We start from the raw sequence: 15,910 nt of genomic DNA, 5'->3' as shown, positions 1-15,910 counted from the left end.
ATAAATTTTATATCTACCAAAAGATTATCTAAGTCATATGAGTCATTTGTGAATTAAATATCTACTGTATCAGTACCTAACAAAGTGCAAGATGCATTAGGAGATCCAAAATGGAAGAAAGCAATGGAGGAAGAGATTGAAGCATTACAAAAGAACAATACTTGGGATCTTGTATCTCCACCACATGGCAAGAAGGTTGTGGGATGTCGTTGGGTGTTTACAGTGAAGCATAATCTAGATGGGTCAGTGAGCCGGTATAAAGTACGCCTAGTAGCGAAAATGTTCACCCAAACATATGGCATAGACTATGATGAGACATTTGCACCTGTTGCAAAGATAAACACTATCCGGGTATTGCTCTTTTTTGTTGCTAGCTTAAACTGGCCACTTAGGCAGTTTGATGTTAAGAATGTATTCCTTCATGGAGAACTAACAGAGGAAGTATACATGGATCTTCCGCCTGGATATGTGGCCGCTTCTCCAACTACCTCTGTATGCAGATTGAGAAAGTCTTTGTATGGTCTTGAACAGTCACCTCGTGCTTGATTTGGAAGATTCTCACAATTCATGAGGAAAATTGGCTACATACAGAGTAATTCAAACCACACGTTATTTCTCAAACATCAACAAAAGAAGGTAACAGCCCTAATTATATATGCTGATGATATGGTAGTTACTGAGAATGATACTGTTGAGGTGGATAGATTATAGAAACAGTTTGCCACAGAGTTTGAGATGAAGGACCTAGGTACACTCAAGTATTTCTTAGGCATTGAAGTAGCCCAGAGAAGTGAATGTATCTATCTGTGTCAGAGAAAGTACATTCTTGATCTACTAACAGAGACATGTATGTTGGACTGCACTCCCATTGATACTCCTATTGAGTAGAACCATTGGTTAGTAGAGTATCCAGATCAAGTCCCTACTGAAAAACCTCGTTATCAGAGGCTAGTTGGACGCCTAATTTATCTATCACATACCAGACTAGATGTTGCGTATGCAGTAAGTGTAGTGAGTCAGTTCATGCATAATCCCAGTGAGTACCACATGGATGCTGTTGTAATCACAATAATATCCTTGAAATTTGTGGCTTCACAGATGCAGACTGGGCTGGAAATATTACAGATCGGAGATCCATATCAGGGTACTTTATCTTTGTTGGGGGTAATCTTGTTACATGGAAGAGTAAGAAACAAAATGTGGTAGCACGATCTAGTGCTGAAGCAGAATACAGAGGTATGGCTCAGGGAGTGTGCGAATTGTTATGGCTTAGAAATTTGCTACAAGATTTGGATATTAAGCCTAAATGTGCTATGCAGCTATACTGTGATAACAAGGCAGTCATTGATATTTTACATAATCATGTGCAACATGATCATACAAAACATGTGGAGGTTGATCGTCACTTTATAAAATAGAAGCTAGACACAAAGATCATTAGTTTTCCTTTTATTTCTATAGAAGAGCAACTTGCCGATATACTCACAAAAGGAGTGTCTAAAATGGTCTTTTATGATTCACTTAGCAAGTTGGGCATGGTTGATATGTATGCACCAACTTGAAGGGGAGTGTCGGCGTGAATCCGACGTAAATCACGGAATAAATCATGTTAGATTAGACTATATATTTGTTGAATCTGTGTATGAATTCAATCAAGCAATAATCAATTTCATTCTAGTAATTTCTTTGTGGATTATAACTCGATCCGTAGTCTAATAATGTACACTACCATAATATCTTTATAATCTCAAGTATTCTCAACAGACCAGATATGCATGCCAGCGTCGTTATCAGAAGTCATGAGATATGGCATGGCTGTGAGGTTGAAAACGCTTAGCTAGCTAGCTCTAGCTTCTCCCCGGAGAAGTCTTTGGGCATGCCCACATTTATACATGGCAATCCTTCATTCACTCAACGTGGAGGCTGGAAAATAAAAGATGGCTAAGCTAGCTAGCTTTGAGTGATCAGAAACTCGATCGGTTTCGTTTTCTTACGATCCTGTGGAAGTGTTTCCCCTTTCAGCCTTCATGACTACACTTTGTCGTAATATTGATGGGATGTGATTGAAAAACTTGAGGTGCTGCGTATATATGTTGTTATACCAATTCAAAATAATTAGACTTTCTGTCTCCCGTTGCTATCGATCTGTGCCCACCAATTATTTCGTTCTCTCTTTAAATCCATTTTACAATATAGGGTCATCATCATCGACGCCAAATGATATCTCGCTCCTAATCACTGGCAAATTACAATGTACTGCTGATAGATCTATCAACTAGTTAATTGATTAATTAGCAGCTAGCTAGCTAACATATATACCTGGAACCATGCATGCATGTGTATCCTTTTCCTAATTTAGTTACAATGGAAGAGATCGAACTTCTTACATACTATCAACCCAACACATGAATAATCCCAATCCTTGATATACCATGTTACTGATGTAACCAGATTTGAATGAGTCGAATCACCTTAATAGTGTTCCCAAGCTTGGTGACTAAGTCGCTATATATAATAATCCTCGACCAAGGAAGTCTCGTGATATCGGAAGTGAACCCCAAGGGCGGTGCCTACCTGTTCCCTTCCATTAATGGCTTGCACGAGCATGCATATTGAAGTGTTCAAGACTTGCGGCCTTGATCGACGGGGGAGGATAGCTTCTTAGGTCGGGAGATTCATGTCGTGGACACGTGGCCTAGTATACCCGATGTTGAATGTAAGAGCTCCCCGCTCGATAATGACAATATTGACAAGACTAATTCAGATAAACTAATGATATGTATATATGCATCACACCAGTTTCGCATACGTAACAAGTATTCTTCTAAAAAAAAAAATTATACATAACACGTATGAAACTATCAAAATGAATAAAATTTATGTAAAGTTAGATATGTAGAAATATGAGAAGAGCGCTTAGAGCTTACTAGTGAATCAATTAAGATCGGTCTTTAGTATAGACTAAGTTTTCGGTCAATCATGAACAGTTTTGCCTTTCACCTTTTACATGTAGTTTCGTATCATTGGATAATCTCTGAAAAACGATAAATATTTTGATGATCGCAAGACAGGGTTGTTCTGAAATTAGATGATTACAGGACATGATAGCCTTGAAATAAACAATACTGTGATCATAATGCGCTTCTATCTTTGCTTCACCAAACATTTCTAAATCAAGTTTGATATAGGATTAAAAAAATTGATAATCAATACATCAGAAATCAAAGTCAAAATAGATCAAAAATATCGTAACTTCTAATTAGATGAAATTCCAACCACTCGATTTGTGCTGCGATCAGATATTCAAAAACTGATACATCCTTTTAGATATTTATTTTAGAGAGGATTTCAAGCCTTTAATATAATCAAATCTAGGTGATTGCACGGCCAGGAAAGTCTAAAACTGACATGAAATATCAAGTCATGGTAGGGTACCATACAAAAACCTAGATGCAATTGTTACATTATCAAGACAATGTTAGGGGCACATAAGAAACATGTCTTTTACATATTTAGAATTTACGCAAGTGTTCTACGTAATCCCGAAAACGAATGCAAAAGTGTGCATTAGGAGGCTTACTTGAAAGCCCAGGCCCAAAATAACATTGACCCAGACGGCCAGACCCAATAAAAGAATGCTCTGGGCAGCCAAGCAGGATGCTTGCCATTAACCAATACATCTGCACTTCTGCAGACCGTGCCATCGGAAAATGGCCGAGACCGTCGACTACGAAGCCGCTCACGTATAGTCATTTTTGTAGACAAGCAAAAGTAGAGAAGTATTTATATATACATCGCTACTTACTGAATAAAAGGAGAAAATACTCAGTAGAACCAAACGAACTGGGCAACAAATTCCAACTCTACAAAAGCTAGCTGAAAGTGAAAATACATGTACAAATTCATTATACAAGTCAGGTGAATATGTGCCTGCAAAGTGAGAACGTGAGATACTGTGATTGCGATGATTCGAAGAGAACACTCGTGTTTTTCGGCCCACGTCAAATCCCGAAATATACAGTATATGTATGTTTATACTCATGTAGCATTGCAGATCCAGATTATTTTATACATGGTCGTGAGCATGCATGGCAATATATGCATTTTTGTTGATTAAGATCCACCCTGAGATTTACGTGAAGACATGAGGAAGATAATCCAACTTATTTTAGCAAAGGAAAATTAGAGTGCCGGGAAGCATTGTACCAAGTAGACCGCATAGCGCAGTGGATTAGCGCGTTTGACTTCGGATCAAAAGGTCGTGGGTTCGACTCCCACTGTGGTCGATATTTGATTTCAATTTTTTTGTCTCATCTACATAGACATTGTCGTCATCGTTTGTTTGTTTTTTTCAGCCTACAAGGTTTGAGCCTTCTAAGGCCCACTTATATGTATTTCTCATTGTCATGGCTGTTAGGATTTACTTTTTCATTGTCTTCACTCCTCAACACAAATTTTCACTTTTAATAAGACGGAATGTTCAGAGAGTTGGGTTTCATGTTATCACGGTTGGGTGCTTTCCGAGCTCGTTTTGGAGAGTTGAAGGCTCAACAAATAATTGTGCTCATGGGGATTTAGGATTATCTAGAATCATGTTTTTTTTTTAAAAGAAGCTAAATAGCTCGATATGAGTCTTTGATTTCTCGTGTTACCTTATTATAAGTTTAGTATTCCAAATTAGTGACGCATTTTTTTAGCCAAAGAACAAAAAAAAAAGTGACACATATTCAGACACGCAAACTTATTGAAACAAAATGTCGGAATAGAAGAAAGAATATGGAGCAGAGAGTTGGGCTACACTCGCGGTTGTGAGCAAAAAAGCAAATGCCTTCCAAATTACTCCTCCAAAAGCCCCGATCTCATTATCCTCCCATAACTAACTACCTCTCTCTCTCTCTCTCTCTCTCTCTCTCTCTGTCTCTGAAACAGACCCTCCTCCTCCCCCCTTACACCATGATCTGATTCCTCCTTCCTTTTCATTAAATTCGCAGCTGCTTCACTCCATCACCATCAGCACCAGCCATCTCTAATTCTTCTCAGAACAAGAAGCGAAGAAGGAGGAAGAATCGTGGTCGAAGCATGAAACAGCTACACAAGCAATCGAGCGTGAACCACAGGAGGGACGAAGAGATCCCAACCTCCCTGGCCTCCTCCTACTCCCCCAAATCCTTGAAGCACCCTCGCTCCCTCCCCAGATCCATCAACTACATCTTCAAAGAGCAACGCCTCCTCTTCATCCTCGTCGGCATTCTCATCGGCTCCACCTTCTTCATCCTCCAGCCCACTCTCTCCCGCCTCTCCCCCTCCGACCCCAACCCCTCCCTCCACCGCTCCGTCTCCTCCTTCTCCTCCCCCCTCCGCAACAACGCCGCCCGCGTCCCCGCCGGCCTCGGCAAGCGCAGGCTCCGCGTCGTCGTCACCGGCGGCGCCGGCTTCGTCGGCTCCCACCTCGTCGACAAATTACTCTCCCGAGGCAACGATGTGATCGTCATCGACAATTTCTTCACCGGCAGGAAGGAGAATGTGGTCCATCATTTCGGCGATCCGAGATTCGAGCTCATAAGGCACGACGTCGTTGAGCCCATTCTGTTGGAGGTTGATCAGATCTACCACCTGGCCTGCCCGGCCTCGCCTGTGCACTACAAGTACAATCCGGTCAAGACAATCATATCCTCTTCTATAATTCTGTTAATTCAGTTATTTTAATTTGGGATTAATTTTTTCGGCATTTTGGAGAAATGTTTGTTTTGTTTACCTTGACTGTGATTCACAAGACCAATGTGATGGGGACGCTTAACATGCTTGGCCTTGCGAAGCGAATTGGGGCGCGGTTTTTGCTCACTAGTACCAGTGAGGTCTATGGTGATCCGCTGGAGCATCCTCAGAAGGAGACTTACTGGGGAAATGTCAATCCTATAGGTGTGTTACCAGCTGTCGGATTTTTATATCTGTAGAGTACATTGTTGTGCTGCTTAATGTGTACGCGCTTCGCTTCGTTATGCGTAGGTGAGAGGAGTTGTTATGATGAAGGAAAGAGGACGGCAGAGACACTGGCAATGGATTATCATCGAGGTGCAGGTGTTGAGGTAACTCAAGATTTCATTCTCATATTGGTTTTATCATATTGTGATTTATAACTTGGTGTAAAATGGCGTATGTGTCTTTTTATAGTCTCAATGGTTCTATCATATTTGGAATGTCTAATTGAAATTTAAATCTCCAATCTTTGCTTCATACCAGTTTAACCTTCAGATTCTGTCGTGTTATTAATCTAGTGTTATTAGTTTGTTCTATCGGTATGTTACTGTCCTTTTTCAGCTTGCTTTGTGAGCTCTAACAGCTCCATAAGACCTTTTTTTTTTTTGAGAAGAAGCTTCATAAGAGTTGGTGTTATGTATTGATCTAAAGAAAATGATTTATAAGTTAAAAAGTTTGGACATAACTTATCTTTTTTTCTTCTTCTTTTTTGTTCAATGTATCTTTTAATTATGGCATAGTCTTGAGTTACTGTACGGCTGTATTGAGTGTGAATGAAAAAGGGTTATCCTTTTGCATGCTCACGAAGGTTCTTATAGAGGTTTGCAAACAAGAGACGAGCCTAGATTTTATAAAAAAATTAGGTATGAAAGGTAGCTCAGTTGTTTGTGCTTCCCTGGTTTGATTGCTTGAAGTTTATGGTAATGCCAAATTTCACCTTGGATTAGATTCACTTTCAAGTTGTAGACCAGGGTGTACAAGTCATAATATTGCTCGCTCTTACACACATTGTTTTATTTAAATGGTTTTGAAAGACTTCCAAGTGTTCGTTCCCAAATCCCAATAGCTTGACTGTCAGACTCACATATGGCTTTCTCTTTTCAGGTTCGTATTGCTCGAATTTTTAATACATATGGGCCACGTATGTGTTTGGATGATGGGCGTGTTGTCAGCAATTTTGTTGCTCAGGTCAGTTACTCACTGATTTTGTTGTGCATGATTCACGACAATTGTATTGGGTGTTTGTCAATTGTGATTATCACATATGTTTACTGATTACTGTGGGTGCTATGCATAGGCTATCCGCAAACAGCCATTGACTGTGTATGGTGATGGTAAACAAACCCGAAGCTTCCAATATGTCTCTGATTTGGTATGGAAGTCATTTCTCTTTTTCTTTCTCCCTTTGTGTAGTTGCTTTTTCCTCTGGAGCGTTAGCAGAAGCCCAGATTTACAGTTTTGCTTGGGACTTGCATGCTATGACAAATTCTTTGAAGCATCTATGTTATTTGCCTGGTAACATTGATTCTATGATCATCAGTTTTCAGTTAAAATTAAGACCCTGAGCTGAAAAACCGCAGACATTTCTATTTATTTCCTGTAAAATTGTATGTCAAAGGGTTATCACCTGAAACAGATTGACCCGTCAAATGATTAAATGATGTGAAACACTTATTTTCCACAATAGGTAAACGGTCTGGTGGCATTGATGGATGGTGAACATGTGGGGCCTTTCAACCTGGGAAATCCTGGGGAATTTACCATGCTAGAGCTTGCTGAGGTATGATTTACTTGACTCATCTGCAATCTTCATTATTTTTTTTCTTATCCTCCATTTACACTACCGAAAAGCTCTAAAGTACTTGGATGGTAATTGTGCTTGAGCATTATTAATGTTGTTCTCCCTTATATCCTTGATTGTTCTCTTGGTTTCAAATGGAGAGAGATCTACAAAAGAATGCTCAAGTATTCTCTTTGCTCTGATTGAACCAGGTTGTGAAAGAAACAATTGATTCAAGTGCGACAATAGAATTTAAGCCAAATACTGCTGATGATCCACATATGAGGAAACCTGATATTGGCAAAGCAAAGGAGTTGCTGAACTGGGAGCCAAAAATATCACTGAGGGAGGGCCTGCCTCTAATGGTGAGTGATTTCCAGAATCGCATTTTAAATGAGGATGAAGGAAAAGGGAATTAATTATTAACGAAACAACAACCAGTATGTATAGTGTGAAGCATGGCTGTATCTTGATTCATTCGTTTATTTTTGTCATCCTCAACTTACATTACCCGGCAATTCTAGCAAAATGCAATGTTAGGAAGATGTATCTAATGTTTCCCACAGTGCTTGATGTGCACAAAATCTACAATCACTAGAGTTTGATAACAATTTTGACCACTGTTTCTGTCACAAAATTGTGGTGGTGGAATGTAATCCTCAATTATTTGTCCACAGTTTTGGTGTCTTGAAAGGAAAGTGCTTCTATGTCCACAAAGTTTTATTCTAAATTTTTTTTCACACCGAAATTGCCGGACTTGTTTTGGAATAGGGACTGATAAATTTCCACATGATATTGTAACACAAACAAGGTGTGATTGATTATTCATGGACACTTTTTAAGTTGAGCGGATTCAGCCATTTCTAAAATAGAGAATTGACTTGGTTCTTCAGAACCTGCTTCAATTTGGGCATCACCAAGATTTTTCCTTGAGCAAGTTTAGGGTTCTATCAGGATGAAGGAATTATGTGTTGGACATGGAATCTATGAACACAAGTTCAAAACGTACATTCTCACTATCAATATTTAGAATTGATTTAAATCAAATTTCGTGTCAGCTGGGAGTCTGGTTGCAACAGTTTTGCCGAACTAGAAGCTAAGCCAAAAAAAGTTTATTTGTTTCGACCTTTCCTTTTGATGGGTATACTATGAGTTCTATCTCTTTATACCAAATCTTAAGGAAGGAGCAAACTCGGACCTTATAGAGTTAAACTATTACAGAAACATTCAAGTTAATGAAATACATGTCAGTTGACACTTGACAGTGTACAATATCGATCATTTTGGTTAGAATTATACAGAAGAATTCATTTCTCTTTTCGTTCACGGGTATATGAAGAGGTGAATTCTATTCATTTCGTTGAATATTACAGTAACACAAAACGTAGAAGCTGGAGGATTGCAGGATCGCAGAACCAATAGCATAAGTTGATAAGAAGTATATAACTAAATAAAAATCTTAGACCAGAAGCAAACAGGTAAAGACTCCCCTTGTTATTCTTCCACCACATAAAGTCCCGGAAATAACAAAAAATGAAACGTTCACATATGGAACTCATAGTGGTGAAAGTGCAAGGTAGGCCGGGGATAAAGGGAGCAAGAATATGAATGGTAAAAAGCCATTAACAAGCATCTGATTCTATGAGCTTGCCAAGTAGAATTTGATATCGATCAGTGGTTCCTAGAGAAAGAGAGTGACTAGCTTTGTGTCTCCTCCATCGACAGAGAAAAGAAAGAAAGAATTCCAAATGGCTTTGTGATCTGCTGGCAGAATGTATTCCCCACGAGGAATTTAAATAATTGGTTGATAAATATCTCTGGAAAGCTTTCCTAACAAATCTCTGTTCCATTTGCTGGTATACATGGTTGATGGAATGATGGATCGAGCTTCTTAGAAACGTCTGTGATGAACCTTCTGCCTTTAGTTCCTTGTAGCATAGCCAAAAGTTGTGTTGCAACTTGCAAGGTAATTGCATTTGATATTTCCTTGTGCTTAAGAACAAGCATGTCCGGTGAAATCACTGAAATGTATCAAATTAGTTGAACATATAACACTAGCAAAAGAAATTTCCGTCTCCCACAAACAATATATTACTGAATTAATGACGGTGTATTGATACATGTTCAGTACTGGCACTCGGACGTTTCAGTAATATATTGACCGTTGGCTGTACATGAGCAACCAAACCACTGAAATCAGTGTAGTTTTCTTTTCACCTCCGAAAGAAAGATCTTGGAACCTTATCTCCCAAGACAATGCCGTTGGTGATGTACTGACCTATGTTCCCTCTAAAAAACTGAAACTGTACTCGAGGACAAAGTTGGTTTTTGCTCTTAAGCGTGAATATGAATTTGTAGGGCATGCATGCCCAACAAGCCAACAATGAACACAGAACCCACCATTGATTTATTGGGCATCCTGTGCAGGATGTGTTTTATATTAAATCCACCAACCTGTATATATAATCGTAAGGGAAACGCATTCTACGCAAATGGCACGGGCACTGGCTCCACTCTTCTCCAAGCTCTTTCAATAAATTTCCATAGGAAGACCTTGTTCCTCTCTACGCTTGCTCCAAAAAAAAATATGTGCACAATTCATGCTATTTTATTTGCATTTCATCTGAAATGCTCTGTTTAAATACACACACATATATATTAGTGCTAGTGTGCAACATGGTATCTGACTGAATCCCGCAATTACTTGTAGTAAAATATACTACCTAGAGTTTCAAATCTACCTTGTATTGTATTACACACCGACATCTGCAATGTCATAGCTGTAAAATCGGACTTCTTGTGCTTGAACTCTCCAACACAACTCACAAAGCTTGTTTAATTTGATATAAGTTTCAGGTAATTGGATGTATGACATTTAGTTCAACTCTCTGTAGTTGATAATTAGATTAGAGTATGACAGTGTTCTTCATTGTCGGAAAAGAAACGTGATTTGGGCAAGAGTGATTGGAGAATACGACTCCATACCTTCCATATTTCTTGAAAGATGCACTTTTAGATGGAACTTAAATTGCAAATGGCTTCATCAAAGAATGAAAGCTAGGTGAAGATGTTGAAATTGTATTTCTAATGCCGTTGGTGATCACATTGACATAGAAAATAGGGAGAAGGCACTTACTACACATCATTTTCATCCTTTAAATCCACGTACAGAAAAGTTAGATGCAAATCATAAAGATCACTTTCTGCAATGGTAGGCTGCTGTATTGAGAAAGAAAATGTTGCCCCACTTCGCTTCTTCAACTGCATTTGTTTTCTTCCTCCATTTTTACTGTCTTATTGATCTGGCTAGACATCTGCCATGAAAAAGTAAATCCCAGGTTTCCTCTACTGTGCTAAGACACTCAGCTTTCACATCAGTCTCAATAACATGTGCATGGACCCTTCAACTGGAGGATCCCAATATTTTATCATTATTGTTTGAGAATTATCAATGCAGAGATAAATTTCTGCTGGTAAACAGTTTTAAAGAGTTGAATATAATGGATGCAAACTCCATAATCTTATAACAATATTGGCTTGGTGGCTTGGTGCTCTATATCATGTATACTTAAATCATATCTTAATTATTATACTATATTATGAATAATTATATTATTCTCTAATTTGCTTGGAATCTACAAACTATGTAATCATTTTTGAATTCCCCTAGCTTTATCTACTAGAGTAAGCTTCAAGCTCTCTCTCTCTCTCTCTCTCTCTCTCACCCTTTTATGCAGATTCTGTATACCACTATTACTCCTATAGTGTCATCATTATCAACATGAAGCTGAAAGGCATCGATATCTTCTGTGCATCACAAGCTTCAACAGCCATATGTTTCAGTATGGATCAAGCCTCTTCTTCCTCATCAGTCATCCAACTTGGTGGTCGAGCCATCGATCGCCACAATCCCATTATCCAAGATTCAAGAAGATCAAGTACTAGTACTAGATTTATCAATCCTCCTTGCTATTCTCACCCCCCTATCAATCCCAAAACCTACCATCAACTCCAGAAGTGCAAGAAAAACTCCTCATCTTCAAAGACAAGCAGTGATCAGTGCAAGAAAAAGATTGTGAGCTTCTCAAAAGAAAAATATGAGCAAAAGAGGAAGAGTACTTCTTCCAATGGTAAGATGCCGTCTGATGATAATGTTAAGAAGTACTCTTCTGTTCCAAGTGGAAGTGTTGTTAGGAAGAGCTCTGCTGAGCCAGTTGATCTTATCAGTAGTATTACTCCTCCTGGATCATCTAGATACCTTTTAAGTGACAAGGTGTTCTTCGAAGGGTTACCGGATTATGAACCAGTTTCGGCATTGGTTCCGGTTGGAGACAAGGAGAACCGAAACAAAGGGATGAATAAGCAGCAAGAATATGAATCCGCTTCTTCAGCAAGCTCTTCCTCATCTTTGTCAAAACTTCCTTCACCTCCCTCCAACCAGGTTTGCACAATTTTTTTTTACTATTTTTATTTATCTTGAATCTCAGAAAACTGATCTTCATGTATGATATACATGTTAGTTTGGAACTTTGTATTAAGGGTAATGTTCTTTTGCCTTACAGTGTAGTTAATTAGTTAGGTGGAGAGATTAATCTTAAGTCTTAATCACACATTCAGACAAGAACCAATCTCATGAATTGTCTGAATCCACCTTGTGACATTTCTTTTCATAATTTGATGATGATGGTTTGCAGGTTGTAGTGTTAAGGGTGTCACTGCACTGCAAAGGCTGTGAAGGAAAACTGAGAAAGCATCTATCAAGAATGGAAGGTACGTACCTACTATTTTTTCTTATGATTTATCATTAATCATTCAAAGTCTTACAAGATTAAAGCTAGCTACTTCATTAACCTGGAATAAATAAAATTTGTTGATAACTTTGTGAGCAGGAGTGACATCTTTCAACATAGACTTTGCAGCAAAGAAGGTGACTGTAATGGGAGATGTAACCCCTGTAAGTGTTCTTGCAAGCGTCTCAAAGGTGAAGAATGCTCAATTTTGGCCTACTGTGTCTACAACCCCATCTGCCTCACCAGCACCTTGTCCTACCCAACTAAAGGCCAACAATTAACACAGTGCAAGAGGTGATGCAAGAAAGAGAGAGAAGAGAAGAGAAGGACAAAAACTTGGGGAAGAGTATTGTAATGTTAAGGTTTGCATGTGAATTAAAAACTGATTAATCTAGTGTAAATGCACTGTTAGCATGGGTGGAAGAACCAGATTCTGTAGCTGTTTTTTTTTTTAAATGGTGATTCTGTAGCTGCTTAGTTAGTATGAATTAACTAGGAACTTGAGTGGCAGAAGCTAGCTAGCTAAAGTTCACTTTGTTTTTGAACTTTGCTATGGTTTGGGACCTTTTGTTAAGAAAAAATTGAGTCTTTGAGGAACCATCCAACAAATTAGAAGTCTGCTTAGCTATGAGCTATTCTGTTCTATTGTAATCAATTCCCCATGTTTGTTGTTTAATACTACTGCATGCCATGCCTTTGTGCTTCCTAAAAGCTATTCAGTTTTTTGTCTGTATGTATTTACCAGTTTGTTATCCTCAAAAAAGGTTCTTAGATAATCAAAATAAAATCGTAACCTTCTGGGTCGCTGGCTCAAGGACCATGCCCTTAGTTCAAGGGGTTTCAGATTTGAATGGGATAAGCGAGCCAGTTTTTGGTTAGTAATAAGAACAAAATGCTCCTTGTTGTTCTATTTAGTTGATATTGACACATAAAGAGGTCGCACATGGTATGAAGTAAATGGGGTGAGAGGACAACATGCCATGCCAATAGTGAAGTAATGCACCATGCAAGGGCAATTCTACAAGTACATATTGCCAAAAGGAAAAGAAATCATACGACGGTTAAATCAGTCTCTAGCTTGGTAAATCAAAAGAGGCTCGGTAGTTTCTCAGTAAAATTTTGTCCTCAGTATTCTCTGAATAGGTACATTTTTTAACGTTACTCCAGCTATTGACTCGGACTGATGTAAGCAGATATAATTTTATGTTATCACTTCCAAAATCTTAGCCTTGAGGTTTCATGGAAGAGATTTATTTCGACTACATTAGATCTTCAACCTTGTTGACCAAAAAAAGGTATCAACTAACAAGGGTAGTTCTAGTTATAGTTTCGGAGAAATTATTATATATACCCGTCACATATCCTACATAGCGTACCCTTTAATGTTATTTGTCTATTTTTTACTGTGATTGTTTTTTATTGGTTCTTATATGTAAATAAACTTTTGTCATTTTCACTGCGTGCATGTTAATTATACCATGTCGTAATATGATTGACTGGGTACACCACATGACAATGTCACGTGATGTGACGAGTACACAGAATAATTACTCATAGTTTCATGACTTTTTTATGATTTTATCTCTATGATTTTAAAATCCTCTTTTACAGTTTTACCCCTTTGTAATATATGAGACAATATACTGAAACTGAAATAGAAACATTTTATAGAGATATTAATATTATTCATTGGTGATGGTCAAATTGCTCATAAAGGAAACTGTTATGCTGACAGCTGATCTTTCCCATATGTTTTCCAAATTCCATGGCAATGTGAATATACAAGCTTCGATGATTAATTTTCCTGTATTGATTATTCAGATTATTTTAGGCAGAGTATCTTCAGTATACGGCGTGTATTTTCACATACATTTTGAACGACCTAGATTAGAGTAAATCATATAAATGCACGATGAGCCCTGAATATAAATTATTTTCAATGGCTAAGATGGCGTCGTGTACCATACACGCCGTACATACAAGAATCTCTATATTTTATGTCATATCCTATTTTGTTTAGTTCTTACCCTATTTTTTGTATATTGTGCTTGGTTTTATTTCATATCCTATAATGATTAGTTTAGATTACGTAGATTCTATTATTATTTTTAATTATGAAGTACCAGTCTCATGACACACACTTCGTTTATGTTATCATTTGTTTTTTTCTTTTCTAAAAAACAAAAAAAATATTTGATGAAAAAAATAAACTGAGAGTGGGAAGTTTAGGTAATTATCTTCACAATAGTTGATAGTTATTATTTATTTGGACTGAATTGCATGATGACTTTCTCCTTATTTTTCTCTATGTATAAATCCTCTTTCTTTCTTTTCACATTTATAATTTATAAATTATAATCCTACCCTTAACACCATATTCAGATAAAATTTAGAAATTAATAAGCCGTGGGTATTTTAGGAAGTTCAAAAATTTAACTATAAAACTTCCCGTCTGAATTTATTAATAGAAGATAGAAGATAGAAGATTAGGGTTTTCAAACCCTGTTCCGACTTTTAATTAGTTTTGTTCTTTACGATTTATTTATATTTTCTTGTTAAATCCCAACAACTAATTCGGATAAACACTAATAAGTGTGCAAGTCTTAAATTTATCCTTTTCCCGAGATTTGAAATGAAGAGTCCTCTCATCACTTGACGTTTGAAACTACACTCCAGCCTTCAAAATCGCTCTGTCTACCCTTCATTCTGTTGTCTTGGCTCAGTTTATCTTCCTCAAATTATGCTATTAATCCTTACCTCTTGGACTCTTCAAATTCTGAAACTGTAGAAATAAAAACCGTACTGCTCAACATGGATATCTCCATGCCTTTTAACGACATCAGAGATGAGCACCTTACCCTTCAACTCTCCACCGCATGTAGTTCAACTAGACCAACTCAACAGTCTCCACCTTTAGTGTCTTCCTCGTCTCAATTTGAGCCGATAATTAATTTACTTGGAGTAGGTCCTCTGAATTCTCACACTGCTTCAGTGGCATTGCCTTGCAACATGACCCGAACCCGTCGAACTCCAACACAAATCCTAAGAGAAGGGCAGACTGAAGACATACCTGCCCCATACCCTTGGGCTACCACGAGGCGTGCCCATGTGTACTCTCTTCATCATCTGTTTTCTAATGGCATCAACAAAATCAGAGGTATGGTTCAATGCAAAAAGTGTGATCAAAAGTATGAGATTGAGTACGATCTTGAACAAAAGTTCGGACAATTGGCGACTTATGTGTACCAAAACAAGAGCGCAATGCGTGATAGGGCACCTGATGTTTGGATGAATCCCATACTCCCGGATTGCAAGTTATGTGGTCAAACAACTTGTGTGAAGCCTGTGATTGGCAAGAAGAGGTCGATCAATTGGCTTTTCTTGTGCTTGGGTCAATTGATCGGATGTTGCAAACTCAATGATTTGAAGTACTTCTGCAAGCACACCAAGAATCACAGGACCGGTGCTAAAGATCGGGTTTTGTATCTTACTTATATGGAACTGTTGAAACAACTCGATCCGAATGGACCCTTTGATATTTGAAGCATGGAAGGACGGATTTGAAGTTTGGCGGGTGGTGCGG

General features: G+C 38.1%; 3 protein-coding genes and 1 non-coding gene across 4 annotated transcripts; all 4 read left to right on the top strand.

Moving 5' to 3' along the window:
* The first annotated feature begins 4,212 nt into the window (after positions 1–4,212).
* On the top strand, positions 4,213–4,286 carry TRNAR-UCG (transfer RNA arginine (anticodon UCG)). Its single transcript has one exon. It is a non-coding gene; the product is annotated as a tRNA-Arg (tRNA).
* A 615-nt stretch (positions 4,287–4,901) lies between these two features.
* Positions 4,902–8,235, top strand: LOC126801148 (UDP-glucuronic acid decarboxylase 1). The gene is made up of 7 exons (XM_050528616.1): positions 4,902–5,668; positions 5,773–5,919; positions 6,007–6,086; positions 6,862–6,945; positions 7,055–7,129; positions 7,445–7,537; positions 7,750–8,235. Exons 1-7 carry the CDS (start codon positions 5,080–5,082, stop codon positions 7,954–7,956), a joined length of 1,275 nt encoding a protein of 424 aa, XP_050384573.1. The 5' UTR covers positions 4,902–5,079; the 3' UTR covers positions 7,957–8,235.
* A 2,962-nt stretch (positions 8,236–11,197) lies between these two features.
* Positions 11,198–13,038, top strand: LOC126801153 (protein SODIUM POTASSIUM ROOT DEFECTIVE 1-like). Its single transcript, XM_050528621.1, has 3 exons — positions 11,198–11,978; positions 12,232–12,307; positions 12,427–13,038. Exons 1-3 carry the CDS (start codon positions 11,319–11,321, stop codon positions 12,606–12,608), a joined length of 918 nt encoding a protein of 305 aa, XP_050384578.1. The 5' UTR covers positions 11,198–11,318; the 3' UTR covers positions 12,609–13,038.
* Positions 13,039–15,138: 2,100 nt separating this feature from the next.
* LOC126796795 (uncharacterized) lies at positions 15,139–15,870 on the top strand. Its single transcript, XM_050523520.1, has one exon. It carries the CDS (start codon positions 15,139–15,141, stop codon positions 15,868–15,870), a length of 732 nt encoding a protein of 243 aa, XP_050379477.1.
* Positions 15,871–15,910: the final 40 nt, after the last annotated feature.

Source organism: Argentina anserina, chromosome 6 (genome assembly GCF_933775445.1).
Source record: "Argentina anserina chromosome 6, drPotAnse1.1, whole genome shotgun sequence".
NCBI lineage: Eukaryota > Viridiplantae > Streptophyta > Magnoliopsida > Rosales > Rosaceae > Argentina > Argentina anserina.
The sequence above is the reverse complement of the archived record's forward strand: the minus strand, read 5'-3'. Positions and strand labels throughout refer to the sequence as shown.